The sequence below is a fragment of the Amphiura filiformis genome, chromosome 11, assembly GCF_039555335.1.
Source record: "Amphiura filiformis chromosome 11, Afil_fr2py, whole genome shotgun sequence".
NCBI classification, from domain to species: Eukaryota; Metazoa; Echinodermata; class Ophiuroidea; order Amphilepidida; family Amphiuridae; genus Amphiura; species Amphiura filiformis.
In genome coordinates, this window is record NC_092638.1 from 35,677,209 (window position 1) to 35,696,082 (window position 18,874).

At 37.6% G+C, this 18,874-nt stretch overlaps 1 protein-coding gene across 2 annotated transcripts in view; it reads left to right on the plus strand.

Annotated features, from left to right (window-relative positions):
• The window catches only part of LOC140164781 (serine racemase-like), a 76,073-nt gene extending 57,538 nt beyond the window's left edge, over positions 1-18,535 (plus strand). For both annotated transcript variants that reach the window (XM_072188150.1, XM_072188149.1), the window contains 6 exons: positions 7,383-7,618; positions 7,939-8,169; positions 9,915-10,034; positions 10,707-10,796; positions 11,728-11,937; positions 12,459-18,535. In XM_072188150.1, the coding sequence (XP_072044251.1) occupies positions 7,383-7,618; positions 7,939-8,169; positions 9,915-10,034; positions 10,707-10,796; positions 11,728-11,937; positions 12,459-12,638 (1,067 nt within the window). In that variant the 3' untranslated portion in view covers positions 12,639-18,535. The remainder of the gene's footprint in view (positions 1-7,382; positions 7,619-7,938; positions 8,170-9,914; positions 10,035-10,706; positions 10,797-11,727; positions 11,938-12,458) is intronic.
• Positions 18,536-18,874: the final 339 nt, after the last annotated feature.

Sequence of the window (18,874 nt, forward strand, 5' to 3'; positions counted from 1 at the left end):
AATTGAGATATTTGCTATTTTTCCGACTCGCTGCTGTCAAATTGTCTAGTTTCGCGATAAAAGATACAGCGAAATCAATTTTTTTAGAACCATTTCACCTCGTTTCTGGCTTGTGCTTTGAAGTACAAACTTCAAAATTGATATAGTGATTCTATATTTCAAGCTGCGTCATACTGTGTTTTTCTTACCTCTGATTGTCGCTGCTCAAGGCCAAAATTCGAAATTTTTTGGACAAAAGTGACACTCTCATTTTTTTTTAAACACGCTGTTTACGTATACGACGGGCTCTATTTGCCCGATAAAGTGGTGTTGCTGAGTTTGGATTTTAAAATATTTAGGTATTTTCTAGCTTAAAATCTAGCGCCAATGAACCTGGTGCATGGGAGGGGAAAATGTTGGGGGGGGGGGGTAGTTAGGGCGCGAAAAGAAATGTGCACATTTTCATGCTTGCTGCGCTTGCAACAGGTAGATATTTAGAAATCCATTTAAGGTATGGGTATGAAAATTGGGGATCCCAAAAATTGGCATATAGGCCTAGGCCTATGCAAAGGGGTGGGGCATTTTCGGCAGGCCAAGGGGAGGGGCCACAAAATTTGGCAGTCCAGGGGGTGCGGACAAGTGATTTTTGGCTGGCCGAGACGGGCGGCAAGCGATTTTTGGCGAGTCGCTTGGAAATTTTGGCTTATAGGCCTAATTAGTAGGCTAATACCGGTACTGATTGCACAGCCTTTTGATTTCGAGAACGCAATTTTTTGGCAAGCCGGGGCCGGGGAGGAATAAATTTTGGCATGTCGAAAGGGAGGAAGAATGACTTTACCTAGCACACATTAAAGGGGCATTTCGTGATCCACAACCTCATACAACCCCATAGGCCTACGTCCTTTCTCACAAGTTAAGATTTTTATACCACTCATCCCGCTCCAGTGGCCACATGTTTAGGAATTTTCACGCAGATCAATTCGTTAAGCAATGGAAAATATTGCCAAATTTGAATTTCGTTTTAAAAGCCTACTCCCCATTAAAAAAAACCACTAATTTTGGGGGATTAAAAAAGTTCTGTAAAATGAAACAAAAGGCTGCCTCAATCTTAATTATTCATTTAAGGCCAGGCCTTCATTTCTGAAAATAGCGGGAGCGCTCAGTTAGTCCCTGTACTCAGGAGCTTGACAAGGAGCTCAATTATATAATATCAATATTAAAACATAGGAGCAGCTCAATAAATGCCATTGGTAAAATTATTAGGCCTACGATATTTTATTTGACTGTGATCCGTTTTAATAGGCTATATACACTGTATATACCTTTAAAATTTCTAAAATTGGTGGAATTGAACAAGCTCTAAATTTCTCATACGTCCAGCATAACCAAGGGCAACTGGGGGTGGGTGGAAAGCCCCTAGCTATGGCCATACCCGTAGTGGCGGAACCAGAATTTTTTCGCGGGGCATGGGGGAAGTGAATTTGAGACAGGGGCACTTGGAAATCATTGCACTAAATTGCCGCAAAAAGTGGAAAATTACATAATTGTGGGGATTTTGCCTAAAAACTGGGTGGGAAAGAAAAAATATTGGGGAAAATACTGCCCCCCCCCCTAGCGGCGCCACTGCATATCCATCCATGATGCTAGAATGACGGAAGTTCTGGCGCTGAAATTCAATTTCAATATCACGAGTTTTTATCAGGATTTTACCAAGGAAGGCGATAGGTGTAGGATTTTGCTGATATACCAGGCAACCCGAGAAAGGAACTGAGGTGTGGCTAAATAAGGGAGTGTTCATTATAAATATTTGCCATTATCATACTTTCGACGCCGAGAGCATAATTATTTGAAGCGTACATCGTGTCAGTCACATGGTCACATATTTTCTGTTGAAAGAGAAACGCACATGTCTCTGATTAGCTCGGGGATTCAGCAAACTGCGCGCTGCGTGCTGGCCTGTTGTTGTCCCGGGTTGTTGTCGAGTGGAAATGGAAAATTTATGAATGAACTTCCGCAACTTTGCAACATCATCACGCAGCGGCGTAGCTGGGATTTCAGGAGGGGCAAGACTGTTTGGGGCGGGGCCCAAATCCACCAAATTTCCCACTGGGGGCGGGGGCCCAAATAGACAATTTTTGCCAGGCTTATTGATAATAATCGTATATGGTAGGCCTATTGAGCTGTATTGCATATCGTTTGGTTTGGATCTCCCCCCATCTCTCTGCCCCTCCTCTCACCCTCTCTTTTTTTCCTCTTTCCCCCCCCCCCCCCTCTTTCCCTCTTTTTTTCCTTGCACTAGGGGGCGGGGGCCCAAATAGGCAATTTTTGCAATTTGCCCCCGGCAGCTACGCTACTGTCATCACGGTAGACATACGCGGTAGCCTACAACTACAAGAAAGGTTTACAGACAAATATAGGTCTAGTAGGCCTATCAAAATGTTATATTTTTATATTTTCTGGTGGACTCGCGGAGAATATCATGTCATGGAGGTCCATTGGCGCTGGGTTGGGGGGGGTCTCAAGGCATTTTGGTATGCCTACCCATGCTTGATTCGGGAGGTTTTTAGCAGGCCCGACCATTTTTTTTTATAAAAACACCTCGGGCGGGTCTCTTCAAAACATTTGTATTACTGGGGATCAAAGTCACCCACATTTGGCCTAATTTGACGCTTTTTATTGGGCACTTTTGCCAAAATGCGCCCAAAAGTTGGTCTTCGCTGTAAACCCACCCATCATAGTCGTTGAAAAGGTAGGCCTACCCCAAAACTGTGGCACATCCACGAACCCGAGGGAGAGACCTCCGCGGGTAAAAACACACCTCTAGCGGGACCAGATTTATAATTTAAAATAGGCCTACATTTTGGAAGCCAGTCATCACGACAAAACGGGCCATGGTAGTGTTAATGGTATTAACACTTTGAGTTTAGGCTTAAATGATGAGTGGAGGCCTATAAATTGCAAATTGCACACTCCCCGGGGAACCTTCTCAAGTTGGTTTGGGTAAGGATGTGAGGCTGTGACTCGAAAAACTACGGTACGATTTTAAACCAAATTTGAATAAAACAGACCCAAAATTGTATCAACTTTTGGACTGAAAGTTTTCGCAAATTTTTACTTTTTCGAGAAAATCATTGAAAAATACCCTTCTTAAACCTAATTTTCAAGACACCGAGGGTCAATAAAATCATGGCTAAAAAATACAACAGAGTCTAAACTAAATGGCTGAAAATGCACCCCAAATCTGCCGCACATCACGACACCGTATTTCACCTTATAGATTTTGAAAATTGTCGCAATAAAATAGGCCCGAACTTATCCCAAATTATCCCCCGAAAAAATATTTTTTTGCAGGTGAGGTTGGAGTCTTATTATTTTTATTCTCAGAGAGGATAGGCGTTGATATTTTTAGCAGGGTACAGTTTGTTTGTTTTTGTTTTGTTTTTGACGTTGAAGTTCCAGATTCTTTTTTCATATATTATTATTCATTTATTATTTATACCCTGTACGTGGGGAAAAAGACACACGACAGCTACAGAAAGCCACGAAAAAACTCCTGTGAAGTGCATGAAAATGACACGAAAATGTGCCAACCGAAACAACCGAACAGGAAGATAAAATAAAAAAACAAAACCAAAAACCCAGGAAATTTCCCGAAATAAGTTCCAAATTCTTTGTCCCCCAGACCCCCACTAAAATATATTATGAACACTCCCTTATGAAGTCTGCCCTCTTCCGGCTATTCTGGTAGTAGGCGTTGACAATTACCTTACGCGATTACCATATTTTTGAAGCATGTTTGAACCCGATTTGTTCTCTATTCACATTTTTAACGTTGCAAGTAACATTTCAAGACCTCTATTTGTGACAGGTATTTAATTATCTTGCTAGAGATGTGCCTAAAGTTGAAATTCAATATTTCGGATCGCAAAGATCGAGAGATATAAAGTTGCTGAATATCAGTTTAACACCATGGATCATATGGGCGTCGTATATGAACGATTATGATAGCTAAGCAAAATGGCTGGGATACAGGTTGTATAAATACTACATGAATATTCATGAACTATACAGATTACATTCTTCTCTAATAATAAAGATGTCAATCACTCTCCTAGACGACAGTTGCTTGGCGCTTGTAAACAAATCGAATAATAGTGCTTGACAAGAGCTAAAAAAAAGGCTAAAAACACATTTTCACACATTTTTTTCCGGATTTTTTATTTCACATGATAAGTAGACATATTTTCTTACGTATAAGGTAATAATATATTTTTTTTGGAGGTAAAGCCCTTCAACACTTTGTTTAACCTTAAATTACAACTTTGCTAAGTCCCAGTAATTGTATAGGTTGACTTCATATAAAATGACAAGCCCAAAGTTGACCATTTTCTTATGATTGCATGTAGTGCAAATGTGCCGAATTCGGAAGGCTTGAAAGTCAAATTGGCCACAATATTAAAAATAAATGATTAGATGAGTAGTTATTGGCCCTATTTACTTTTATTTCCATTTCATTTTCAATATATACAGATGTTCTATGGTAGCCATTTACAGTTGGAGTAGGGGGGGTCTAAATTTGGACCCAAAAGTTGCCCTTTGAATAAATTTCATCTTTGGGAGCGTACCTTCCTAATAAAAAGAGAGAGAGGTCTGAAACTTTGTATACACACTAATTGCATGTCCAATTGGTCAACAAGTAAAAAAAATAAATGTCTGCAATTGCTCGTTGTGTCACAGGGTCATTAAATATGCAAAAATAATGTAATGTTTTGTATACTGGCAAGTTTAGCCCCCTAAATTCACATTTTTTGTCAGATTAATTGTTTTTTGTTGTCACTGATGCGATATATAGGACAAATACAATGCATATCCAAGACATTGAGGTGACCATTTATTTACCATTTCCAACAGGGCCCTCGCGAAGATGAAAATTAATGCAAATTCACCATTTTCAGGGGGCCCAAAGTCGATGTGGTCAACCTTCAAAATTTATAAAACATCACTTTTATATGACTACTAGTCTTAAATTGCAACTTTGCTCAATCCCAGTAATTTTATAGATTGACTTCATATAAAACGACAAGCCCGAAGTTGACCATTTTCTTATGATTGCATGTACTGCAAATGTGCCGAATTCGGAAGGTTTAAAAGTCAAAATGGCCACAATATTGAAAATAAATGACTAGATGCATAGTTATTGGCCCTATTTACTTTTATTTCCATTTTATTTTCAATATTGGGGCCAATTTGACTTTCAAGCCTTCCGAATTCGGCACATTTGCACTACATGCAATCATAAGAAAATGGTCAACTTTGGGCTTGTATTGTATATGAAGTCAACCTATACAATTACTGGGACTTAGCAAAGTTGTAAATCCGTAAGAGATACAGACCTCAAATTTGCAGGTTTTAATATTTTTACAGGTACAACATATGACTAAAATATAAAGCAAATCTGAGGGGGGGGTCAGGTGGGGCGACTCCTTGATTTCATATGGAGTGACCCATGTGCACAGTCATGCTTTACATCATTATTCCGCTGGCGTTACAATATATCAGCTGTCATATGCCAAAGGCATGTTCCTACCTTTGGATGGTGCTCAATGGACAATATTCATAGCATTGCTTTGTTACTGAAGGGGATACCCTGTATAAATGAAAGCATAAATAAATAACTTCCCCATTTCACCCCTGGGTAGAGAGAGGCAAGTAAGGTAAAGCACCTTGCCCAAGAACACAACACGATGGCACCGCCTGGCAGGGGCTATTTTAGGAGAAAAAAGTCACTGCACGTTGGTGAATGTAAAGTCTCGATGATCAACCAGCTGTTATGAGCTTGCGGGATGGGTGGGGAGGTTTCCCTCCAGTTTTGGAGATTTTTAAAAATCAGGCATTTTAGTAACTCAGTTTTTACTAAAGTTACCGTAAAGTCTTTTAGTAACACCTTCGAGATTTCCAAGTTGATCATATTATACGATATTTACTTCTTTTTTGGCAAGCGTAACCAATTGCATTTGATCATAATTTGGTTTACTTTATTGTGTTAAAAATTATTTTATTTTATGACCACTCAAACAGTAAGAACTTTCTTCTGTTGAGGTGTTTATTACTGACAACATAATCCCCACTATTTTGTTTCCAAACCATGCACGCATCGCATATAGTCACATCGCGGAAGAATACATGGATTTGTGCACAAAAGATCTAGATCCTGAAAATAAACTTCAGGTAACCTACTTTTAGCCTTGGTTCAAGGCTGTTTTTCTCTCTCGCTCACTATTTTCTTTAAAAATTGTTTAGTTTATTCACCATGGTCTAAATGGCTCTACTGCTTAAGTATTTTTTTTTTTTTTTGGGGGGGGGGTAGCTGTGGTACTCAAACTCGGAAAAATTGTGCAGTTAAAAGAAACCAAACCAATTACCATTTTCTCAATTTTGGGTCAATTTCAGCCATTGTAGTCTTATTTTAAATATTAGTATCTTAGTGATGACAAAGTGACATCAGTCGGATTTTATGTCACGTTAGAGAATCAGAAACAGTCAAAATTTGTAATACTGCAATTCCACGTTCTCCTCAAATATACCCCGACATTATAGGTTTATTGTACAAATGCGCACGAAGCGAGTGGACATTTGGCTATATTGAAGCTAAAATGATGAAATATGGTGCAAAAGTGGAATAATTCACATGAAGAGCGCAAAAATGGGTACTTTTTAGCATATGGCCAAATGAGGTTAATTTGGACAGAAACCCACATCAGGCGTTACCTCAACATGGGGGATGATTATATGTACCGTTCCCCCTTATCAATTTTTTTGGTAGATTCCCCCTCCTCCCCCCCAAGGAATCTTTGCCTTTGCCTTTTTGTTGCGATCGCCAGGGGTTGCCGCATTTACCAAGCACGTTGAAAAATGGAAAGTTGTCAGAACTTGTTTTGATTGTAAACACTATCATCGTTAGCAAGACGTGAGGGAGGGGTTGATGAATGATGATACTAGCGGTTGGCAAACTATGTCTATAATATGCATGCATGAGGCCCTGTGAAAATTAATAGTTTTCTAGAAACACGAAAAAAGGGGGTAATGAAGTGTTAAGCGCGGTCAGCGCTAAACCATTGACATTTTATCTGAAAATAACCTTTACGGTAGATGCTATATTAAAAGCATCCCTATTGGCATAGAAATTATTCTAAGCACGGATTTTTAATTCTCACTGCACGGAATTTTAATCTCACTGCACAAACGTGCCAAGAGGCACGTTAAAATAGCCCCTGCCGCCTGGGCTCGAACACGCAATCCACCGTTATAAGGCAGAACCCGTACCGCTGCGCCAACGTACCCGGCTATGCCCCTATGTTATTCAATATAAAATGTATTTCCTGTATTTTTCATCATTGCTACAGCAAGATGTGTATCCACCTCACGCAATCAATTGAAGCAAAATGGTAATTTGAAATTACCCAACGATTCAAAACTACTGAAGCAGCCCGTGTCCATCCAAGATGTGCAGGATGCCGCCAAACGAATACAGAACTATGTACATAGAACACCTGTAATGACGTCACGACGAGTAGACAAAATGGCGGGAAGAAATCTGTTTTTCAAATGCGAAGTATTACAGAGAACGGGCTCGTTCAAGGTGAATTTGAAATTAATATCAGAAAAATGTTTCCCTAAATTTAAAAAAATGCCTCAATCAAAATGCTTAGAAACGCCGAATTTTATTCTAGGTGCACTGACCCCTCCCAAACATAACCCCTAAATATTAATCTTGAGCCTCCAGCACCTTCCCCAGCCGAGATAACTACCCACCTACCCCAGTCTACCCATGGTCATCACCTTTGAGGAAGCGGTGCATTGCAGTGCAAAAAAATAACGTGACCAAAACTTTTAGGAATCGTTTTAGCTTGAGGTAACTTTTTTGTTATAAAATTGTTCTTTATGCTCATCATTTAACAGATCAGAGGAGCCACAAATGCTGTGTGTAAATTAATGGAGAAACATTCAGATGGTTCGTACCCATGTGTTGTTACACATAGTAGTGGAAACCATGGACAAAGTCTAGCATGTGCTGCACACCAAGTTGGACTCAAGGCGTATGTCGTTTTGCCGAAAATAGCTCCGTTGTGCAAGCAAAAAGCAATCGAAGAATACGGGGCTGTTAAGATATTATGTGAACCGTCGGAGCAGGTAAGAGTTAATCGTTCCACTTAATTTATAGCAATCTAAAGCTAACACCAAACAAAACAAAATCTTCTTTTTTTATATAGACCGCGGGCATTTCTTGGATAGAAATTAACATCAAAATGTGTTTAATTGTGCGTGTTAACGCCCGTGTGATACTCATAATTGACGTACAGCACGAAGAAGTCCCTATTTTGTCCGAAAATCAGTTCCTAATTCCTAAAGTTCGGGGACCCGCGCTGCACGCGTAATTTCTTTCTGCAACCATAATGGGCCGCAATACGAAAACATAGGCCTAGTACTTAAGTATACGAGGCTAGATATAACACCAGTTTATTACCATTAGTATTATCTCTTTCGTAACAAAAAAAGAAGAAATTAATTAGAATTAAAATTCCACCAGGGTTCAACCGGGATTCGAACCTACAATCTATGGATCCATAGTCCAGAGGCTATACCGCTGTGCTACGAGTTGTTCTGACAGAAGGGTAGACTACCCCGTAGTCCACTTGCCCATTGTGCATACTCTGGATATTGTATTTAAGCTTAAAACTCTGATTTAATTAATGTGTGCACAATTGATAGATTTTTCACATCTGATCAGTCACCCTACTCCCTCTGTTTGTTAGCTTCCCAAGTGGACTACTGACATTGCCTTGCGGTTAAGATTTTTAACACGGGACTCTATGGAGAGTTAGGCCAATTTCTGGCCTAACTAAAATTGTCTATGATGTAATGCATCTTTAAATGGATCTGCCTTGTGATTGGTCGCCCATACCTCGTTATGGTTTAAATCGTTTGGGCCCGCGCCATTACCATTAACTACACCGTAAACAACTGTCTGTGGTATTTGCGGCGCTTTTGTGTTGACGCGAAAGTTAATCTCTCATCAAACATCTAGCGCGTCCATGCTTAGTACTTGTGGTTAATGGACTGATAAACAAGTATGCTTGACAGTGTGTTTTTAGAGAGCAAAGTCCAGGGAGTAAAGTTCTGCCTACAATTCAAAGTTCATAGTCGAAATTTCGGAGATTCCAAAATCAGAATTGTTCAGTATTAAAGTGAGCCGTTATAATTATGCAAGATACCTGTTGCATTCAATTACTTTTATTGTCACTAATCGTCTGATATTTTTAACTCTTTATGACCATTTTACTATTGAATATGTTAATTTTAATAAACATCAGTATAATTTTGAGTTCAACGAAATGGGTTCATCATGACTAATAATAACATATTTTTAATAAAATTCGACTATGGCATAGTCTAACAGAAGGGCGTTTGTTTATCCATAGGTATTGGAGGAGATACCTATGGTTTATCATACTTATTGTTTACGGAATAAAGCGCATACACACGATATTCTATCACTAGTTTATTACCAATGAATAAACTTACCGTATATAAATTCCGATCAATAATGAACCTTACCTCGGACTATGCGGCTAGTGGTATATTACGGCCCATTATGGTTGCAGAAAGAAATTAAGCGCGACGCACACCCTACCAAATTGTAAGTTCTTTTTTAATTCCCAAAGTTCGGGGACCGCGCTGCGTCGCACACATCCCGGGCACACCCCTTCAAAAAATTCAAGTTGAGCGAGTTCTCCGCCCCCCCCTCCCCGGAATTTGAGTCGGAACTTTCCTCTGAAAAAGGGTACGGTAAATTCACGGTGTAATTTGATTTTTAAACAACTGTATACGCGTTATACCTTTCATGCACTTAATATTTCTTTTAACATGTTAACAAGGATCGTGAAGCTCAAAAGGATAAAATTGTGGAAACAAATGGTGCTGTTTATATCCCGTCGTCAGAACATTATGACGTCATAGCTGGACAAGGAACTATAGCATCAGAACTACTAGAACAGGTAATAGGCCTATATAGTAGCTATTGAATGATGACAATTAGGACATAATATTGATTAAAATCGTGAAAAGAATCTGCTAATTTATAACTGTCAGAAGAGTGAAAAAAACACTGCACGTCATAGGTGTCGACAGGTGCTGTTGAAAGTGCTATCACCTCCGGGTATCATAATTATTTCATCTTATTCTTATATATTATACTATATATCGTCAAATTCAAACTATAAGTTTGAGGTGCAATGCCAAATTCTCAGTGTCGTAGCCAGTGCCGATGCCCCCCCTTTCATTTAGGCCGTCGATACACGACGGGCCTTGGCAAAAATAAATTGAGGTAAACAATAGACAATTTTGTGTGCACTGCATGCACATGGTGATGAAACTATGAATGGCGGAAACCTTCTAAATACGCCTAAAATAATACGCCTAACCTTAAGATGCAATCGTAGGTACGTCTAAGGTTTCCGCCATCCATAAGAAACAAAGTAAATATTGCCACAATCTGCCTGTTTATAAGTTAATAGGCTAGTACATAAAAAGTGGGTTGAATATTTTTTGTTGTTGAAAATTTTGCACACACCGTCGGGAACAAATATTTCCGTCGGTAGGGCCTACATTACGAAATTTGTACCCCCCCCCCCATATCCTTAAAACATCTATAATTTTTTCTTGTTCAGGTATTGGATGAGAACAACAATCCCTTGGATGCAATAGTGGTACCGATCGGCGGTGGGGGAATGTTGGCTGGTATTTGTGTTGCTGCTAAGGTAAGCTACAACATATTATAGTTGTGTGCCCTTTTAAATTGATATACAATTTCCTTAAATGAATGCAATTATAGATGGTGTTAAACTGTGTGACTACTATATTGGTTCACACCACAAATACATTACCCCACACCTTCTTAAAAAAATGACAGCATTCCATTTTCTAATTAAAGGGACTGGTTGCTTTCCATTTTCTAATTAAAGGGACTGGTTGCTTCAAATGTATAGGCCTATTTGCTTTGAAAACCAGGAGCTAGGTAGTTTTCAAATATGAATCTGGTCATGGCTAGAATTTTGAGATTCGAACCTATACAACTACACGTCAAACCGGTCTAGAGTTATACTGATTCAATATTTTTATTTTTTACTTTAAATGCCTCAAATAATATGCATGTTTTGTAATATAAGCCTACATGATAAAAGGTAATACAAGTAAAAGTGGTGAGTTAGGGAATGATGTGTTTGAAATCATTGATTTTTAACACGGGCTCCAAGTGCGTGTTGCATGAAGTTGAAACCTGAACTAAGTTAAAGTCAAGGTGAATGTGTCGTCGAGATGGTTATAATTTTGAAAAACCACATATTAGATACTAACCCTTACGGCTTTTTGGCGACGGGAAGGGAAATAAGAAAGAAATAAAGAGAGAGAACAAAAAAAAGAAGTTGTTTGCTCTGGGTGGGATTCGAACCTGAGACCCCTCGCATGCCAAGCACTGGGTCGGCGACACTTTGCCACGGGTGTTGGGCTTCGCTGGCCAGCGAAACCGTGCCTATATATCACTTAGAGCGATTGCGTTGTCACACCACGTGGGATGCAGGCACGAACAGCGCATATATCAAGAAGTATTTTGTAGTACCTGGTACGGTTAGGGTTAAGATTTGCTAAATAATATCGACGCAACCTCTTATGACATTTGTGTGCTTATTGCAGTCTCTTCAACCCGGTATCAAAGTCATAGCTGCCGAGCCTAAGCTTGCAGACGACTGTTATCAATCGTTCCACGCAGGAACAAGATTACCCCTTCCGAAGTATCCGGATACAGTTGCCGATGGGTTAAAGATCAACATGGGACCAGTCGCTTGGCCAATCATAAAAGATCTAGTTGATGACGTCATAGTCGTCGGTGAAGATGAAATAAAGGTATTCAAATGAAAATAGATAACAACTTATCATTACTCTTTTAATTCTGCAAATGCCAAACATGTATATCATCAAATTCCTTAAACTTTATCATTGTTTATAGTCAAAATATTGTTTGTTTGTTAAAAGGCTGAATTTGTCGAATCGTAGTATCCTGTGAATAGTAATGAGCTCTGGCGAAAATATTGCGGTTGTTTTGAAGCGGGCTTGACGAAGAATTCAAATATTAACAGTTACACTTTGTAGGTCCGGTGGGTCTTGAGTTCAGATTCAGGTGCAAAGAGTGTCAAAACGAAACATCTTCATAAAACGACACATATCTCAAGAACCACAATACATTAAGCAATTTTTGAAAGTGCATGTTTTGCATTCTGTACCCATTCAAATCTGCAAGATTAATTTTTCATTAATCCTCTAATCTATAGACAATGAAAATTGATGTTTTTTGGAGGGGGGTTGAACGACATTACTCCTCTGACACGCCTTGTGCCTTTCTTGTATCATGTTTTCATTGCATTCAGGAGGCAACCAAGCTGGTATGGAACACAATGAAATTATGTATTGAGCCTTCTGCAGGAGTTGGCGTGGCAGCTGTTTTGTCGGATCAGTTTCAAAAAGAAGGATCCAATTTGAAGAATGTAGGTGTTATTTTGTGCGGTGGGAACGTCGACTTAGGAGCCGTGTCGTCATGGATTGCATAGAGGAAATATATTTTATATTTATATTGGAAGTGTTTATAAAAATGTAATATCATTACCCAGCAAACACAAAACGTTTTGGAGAAAACGTTTTATCGTCAGGTTATATATACATGGTATAAAACGTTTTTACATTCCAAAAACATTTCTCAAAATATTTTTTTTAAATGTTTGCAAAAAAAAAAGTACAATAACATTTTGAAAACATTTTTTAAATTTAATGCTTTTTCATATAAAACGTTTTAAAAATGTTTTCATGATCTTTATATAACACATTTAAACGTTATTAAAACGTTTTGACCATAACCAAAACGTGTTTATATCACGTTTACGACGTTTCAAGAACATTCATGTGTTTGCTGGGTAAGTGGCTGTAATAAAGTTAGCGTTTTAAAAATGAAAGGTAGATATTTGATATTATTTATAGCTAAGAAAATGACTGCGCATCAGTTGTTTTGATGTTTAGATTTTTCACACTGCCCAACCATAAACTGATGCATAGTCATTAACCTCGTTCATAAACGTCATATTTCAATGTGTTTAAAACCATCTGTATGATATTATCATATTTTTCTACCATAACAAATGTAATTTTATCTTTCATTTTCGCTTTTAAAAATCGAATAGCCGACCTACTTCAATGCGAGCGAAATATGCGGCGGACAAATAACGGTGTTATTCGCTGTCGAAGTTACGTAATAATCAGATTAACTACCATAGCAATAGATGAATACAATTTTGAATAGATCGCCCTGTACTACATCGTTCACGCGGTACCTATGCATTGAACAATTGATGTCAAAGAAATGCTGATCACTTGCACCTGTAAGATTAGTATCTTTGAAAAGAGCCGTATTGTATTCCATCTATGATTGCAGACACACATAGGTGATCAGTGCAACCTGCTTGTAGTGCAGGGCGATCTATTCAAAAATTGTATTCATCTATTGCTATGGTAGTTAATCCGATTATTTGGTCACTTCGACAGCGAATACGTACGCGATGGTTCGTTCACGTTTGATACATTTAGCAAACGAGTGTAAGATGAACTACCAAAACCTTTCCTAATGTTATGGTTGTAACAAAAATATATTTTGTAGATAAAGGACCATTGCGTGCTTATAATGTCATTATCAAAATTATACTTTTTCGTGGGGAAAGTAGTCACGTTGGTCAAACTGTGTAATCGGGCTTTTCTTCGTGTATTCAATATCATTAATTGTCTTCATTATATTGTGGACTGAACAAATTCTTAGAATTTCTGCGCGTTCATTGCGTACGTGTATAATATTAAACACTGACTAAATAAGTGACTTCGCTCCGTCACGGGAGAGTGGTTTTGACGAGCAAACGTTCACGGCGTATGAGAATCGCAATGTCTACTCCTTATTCTAGAAAAATACAGCACTACTTTCCCGGGACTACTTTTGGGATTAAACATTTTTGTATTAAGTTGAAACGAATGAAACATAGCTCAATCCTAATCTTTCATTTAGTACTATAACTTGAGATAAAAGAAAAAGCTCACTGTTTTACTAATTTCTTGAAAAAATATGCATTTTCGGCATGTTTTGGCACAATCGCGTCACAAAAATAATTTTAAAGTCTAAGCATTCAAAGTTTAGGGCCTATGTCGAAATTTTGCTCAAATTTTCAGTTTTGTGTGATACTTTAATTAAATGATTGGTTATAAGAATGAAACATATCTTTTCCAAAATGTATAATGCATAAATTGAAATTAGTCTTTAGACTTGATTCACAGCATGTGAAAAACACCCTAAAATGCATGTTTTTTGGCCCTTCATAAATCTGGTCAATTCGTGAAATTTAACATTTATTGCCAGTTAGTACTAAATGAAATAATTAGGATTGAGCTGTGTTTCATTTGGCAGAAATTGATAAAAAAAAATTAATCTCAAAATATTAGTTCTGTATTTTTTTAGTAACCAAAATGCACGTAGACCTGTATATGTCCTCTTCAAAACACGTGTTGGGTTAAATCAGTGCAATTATTATGTAAATTACCCTAACAGGTGTAAAACCAATTATGTGAAATCTCAAATTTGAAATCATTAATGGGTCGAATAACAACGTTTGCACAGTATTTTTTTGTGGAAGCTGAGACATGCCAAATTACATTCTGAATACGAGGAATGTCCTGCTGATATCAAATAATTTTGATTTTTTTTTTAATTCGCGATATAATACAAATTTTATGGCAAATATTTTTGATATTAAACAGTCCTCGAAATAAACTTTATAAATCTAATGATATTTACTTAAATTGTACGTAGCTGAGAGAAAAAGCCGTCCATCATTTGTAAATTTTGACTTTTCGTATTGAAGATACATATACATTTTTCTCCCAAAAACACCTAAATTTTGTTGGTCTATTGGGGAACTTCATGTATAGCTTCAATACGAAAGGTCAACATTTTTCAAACGATGGACGGCTTTTCCTGCCAGCCACATACACTTAAGTACATATCATTAGATTAATAAAGCTTACTTCGAGGACTTTTAAATGTCAAAAATATAATTTTTTAATAATTTGCCATAAAATTTGTATTTAATCGCGAATTTCAAAAAATCAAAATTATTGATATCAGAAGGACATTCCTAGTATTCAGAATGCAATTTCATATGTCTGATGTGCTCTCATGTCCCACAAAAATACCGTGCAAACGTTGCTATCCGATCCCATAAAGATACTATATTTATATTTTTATAATAAGCGGAGGTATTTACCTCGGATATCAAGTTAAACTGGATGCGAGTTCAACCTGCCCATTGCATTGCCCAAAAATTCCCACCAGTAAATTATTTTGCACAAACAAAAGATGGGCAATTAATGATATGTAGTATTGATGATATCTTTAGCTTGAAATCTACTGTTGCTATTTGAAAGAGATGTGTATACTTTTTTCAAATATTTGCCATATTTATTTATTTATTGAAGTTCAGTTTCTACTTTGGAACAGGAATAACAATACACAAGTGTATGAAAGGAAGCTAAAATTATTATAACGATTTCCAGACAAAACCTGAAACCTGTGTGCATGTTATCATGGTTATGTAATATCTTCAGTAGACAGCATCATGTGTTAATACAATGCTTTCTTCAGTAGATAGCATATTACATAAGTAGCATCCTATGTTAATATGCTATCTTCAGTAGATAATGTTTTGTGTACACCAAACAGCAATTTACAGTTATATCATTTGCGTGCTGGAGACACATGGTGTTACTAGTATTTTCTCATGATAGCTTTGTATGTGGTGCAATGTGCATCATGTGCATGTTTGAAAATACAATGTGCTTTTAAGGTGGGTGTTCATTATAGATTATAGATTGGTATACACGATTGGTATAAATCCAAATGTCCATTTCAAGTCTTTGAACATGCTGCAGTAGCTAATAGCATTAGTTACAGCAACGTGTTCTAGCCATTTGATTTAGAGAATAAAGGTATTGTTTTTAGCCCCTGGAGTGCATCTATCGTCTCATATAACACGGGCGACATCATTATTTTAAGTAAAACAACGAGGCGGAGCCGAGTTGTTTTACGCCAAAAATAATGATGTCGCCCGTGTTATATGAGACGGTAGATGCACGACAGCGGCTAAAAACAATACCTTTATTCTCATTCTTAAACACTTCAATTCAAATAAAATATCATAGAAATCTTAATCAAATTAAATCTATATTTTGCAAGGAATTACCTAGGGCTTAAAATCGATCAGTCTCGTTGTTGCTGTGCGCCTCCGATTGGTCCAAATAGCGAGTATGCGTATCGCGTTGACGCACACTCGCTGACCCGTGTGATATCGTGTCATATCACACGGGTAAGAACCAATAAGATTGCAGGAACGTTCTCAAGTGTTTAAGAATACAGGTTATCAATCTTAATAAAATATTGAAAGAATACATTGTCTTTTTACACCTGTCGGCTGTGCTTTATTTACCTTAAAATAAGAATTGACAAATTAAATATTTTATAGGAAATAGATAATGTTGGCCATTTACTTCCAATAGTAAATATATTTCACGGTTTGTATTTGTGTGCGTGCGGAGGGGGGATACTGACGTATACCGGCAAATATACTACCGATACCCAGTGACGGGGGGGTTCTAATTTCAGGAGGCCTGAACATTTAGGAGTATGGCAAGCCACATCATTCATAAATGCGAGTTTTGCCCGCTATACTGGTCGAGGAGCCCGCTATACTGGTCGAGGAGCACGCTATACTGGTCGAGCAGCACGCTATACTGGTCGAGCAGCACGCTATACTGGTTGAGTTTCACCACGCCGAACGGCGAGTTTCACAACGCCGAACGGCGAGTTTTCACCACGCCGAACGGCGAGTTTTTCTGACGTCGATCTAAAATATTCACGTAGTATAATAATAATAGGCCTACACGTAGTATAATAACATACTGCAGTTACTGTCCGTTTTCCTATACACAATACACAGTGCTCTCACCATTGACGCGTGACCCCTACAAATGATGTATGTTGGGAGAATGGACACTTGCCTAGTTAACATCACTGTGTGAAAAATAACCAGCCAATATTTTATTTATTCTCCAAAACTTCTAGCAAATATATTTCTCTAACATGACCTAAAATTACAGCTAGGTTAGATGTTCAGAAATGGTCGCACTTTTGTAAAATATGAGTGAGGGCAAGGCATAGCTAGACAACTCCCCGTGTTATTTGAATGGAGATTTGACCGAAAATATTGGTATCGGACCGCTCACTTCTGAAGGATGCCACAAAAAAACCGGTAAAGCTACATTTAAATTATTCTAAATAGGTTCTAGAAAATAAAGTTTTGTAACATGTCCTAAATTTTTAGCTAATTTAGGTGTTTGGAGAGGGTCGTACTTTTGTGTTTTAGGAAGGACATGTAAACGACAGATAACACCAAAAATATGAAGAAATTATTTCTAAACCGTGTTAAGTCAAAAATCATTATGTTGCTCATTTTCAAGAATGCTGGTTTACAAAAAGCACGACATTGTCTGATTTCGTGAACAAAGCCACACATAACATTGTTTCCTTTCGTTTCCTTTATAATCGGTTACCCAACTGAAGCTATGAATACCAGCTTAGTGCGATATCGCACATGAAAACAGTCACTTGTGCACAACCAGAGAAGATCCGATTTAATCAGTTGAGCTGTTTCAATGAGTGTTATCTTGGTTTAATAGCTTTTAATGGGGTTAAGTCCTGCAAAGGTCGAGATGAATTCTACTGTAGACATGACTGCATCATGATGTTTAAAAACAATTTTGCAATATGAAGGCAATATCGTGTTCACAACCCACTGTTTTTTGCTCCAAAGTTGGACTCACTAGCTTACTGAAAATTGGTCGCTCTATGAAAAATGACAGGCCCTACATGTATATATCAGGTGTTGCCCTTTGAAAATGTGACTGAAGTTCTGTTTAATGTGTAAAAATGGAAAATAAATTGGAAATATCATAAATGAAATTAAAGGAAAATTGTGCTGTGTTTTATTTTAAAGGTTCTGATCTCTTTTCTTTTTCGTATTAGGCCTATAAATTAACGTAAAAATGTTCCCGCTCTTTTCTAGTTACCGGTATTCCTCTTATCATTCTTGACCAGATAGCTTGTGATTTTTGTGGCCCTTTAAGTATTTCTTTATTTTGGTTTTAAGTGTAGGCCTATATAACATCATATAATATCATCATATACATTTCACTTTTTTATGATTTTTCATTATTTTATTTTTAATTCTTAATTGTGGGCATCCTCTCTGATTATGGTCTAAATGTTTATTACACAATAAAAAGTGCTTGTCAGGAATGTGCTTTGAATTATTGAAGGAAAACAAATTTTGTGGGAAAACTGGATTTTTCTTTTTTGAAAAGAAAAATAGACTTAATAGGCGTAATAGGCCTACATATAGGCCTATTATGGGTCGGCCCTGCACATTAGGATCGGTCGGTGGAGTAGGCCCTACAAGTAGCCTACAACCAAACATTTTTTGTGGTCTTTGAATACGGCTTTCCTTGTAATGCTGCAGTACTATCCGGGGAAATAAAGTAGGAAAATATATGAGACTAAAACCCATTGAGACTAAAACCATGGAGGCACATCCCCGTATACATGTGAGTACCCAGGGGGGGTGTTTAAAGGAAAAACCCAATCTTCAATAAATAACATTAATAAATAACCTGACTGATTGAATTTGCAACTAACATTGAATTA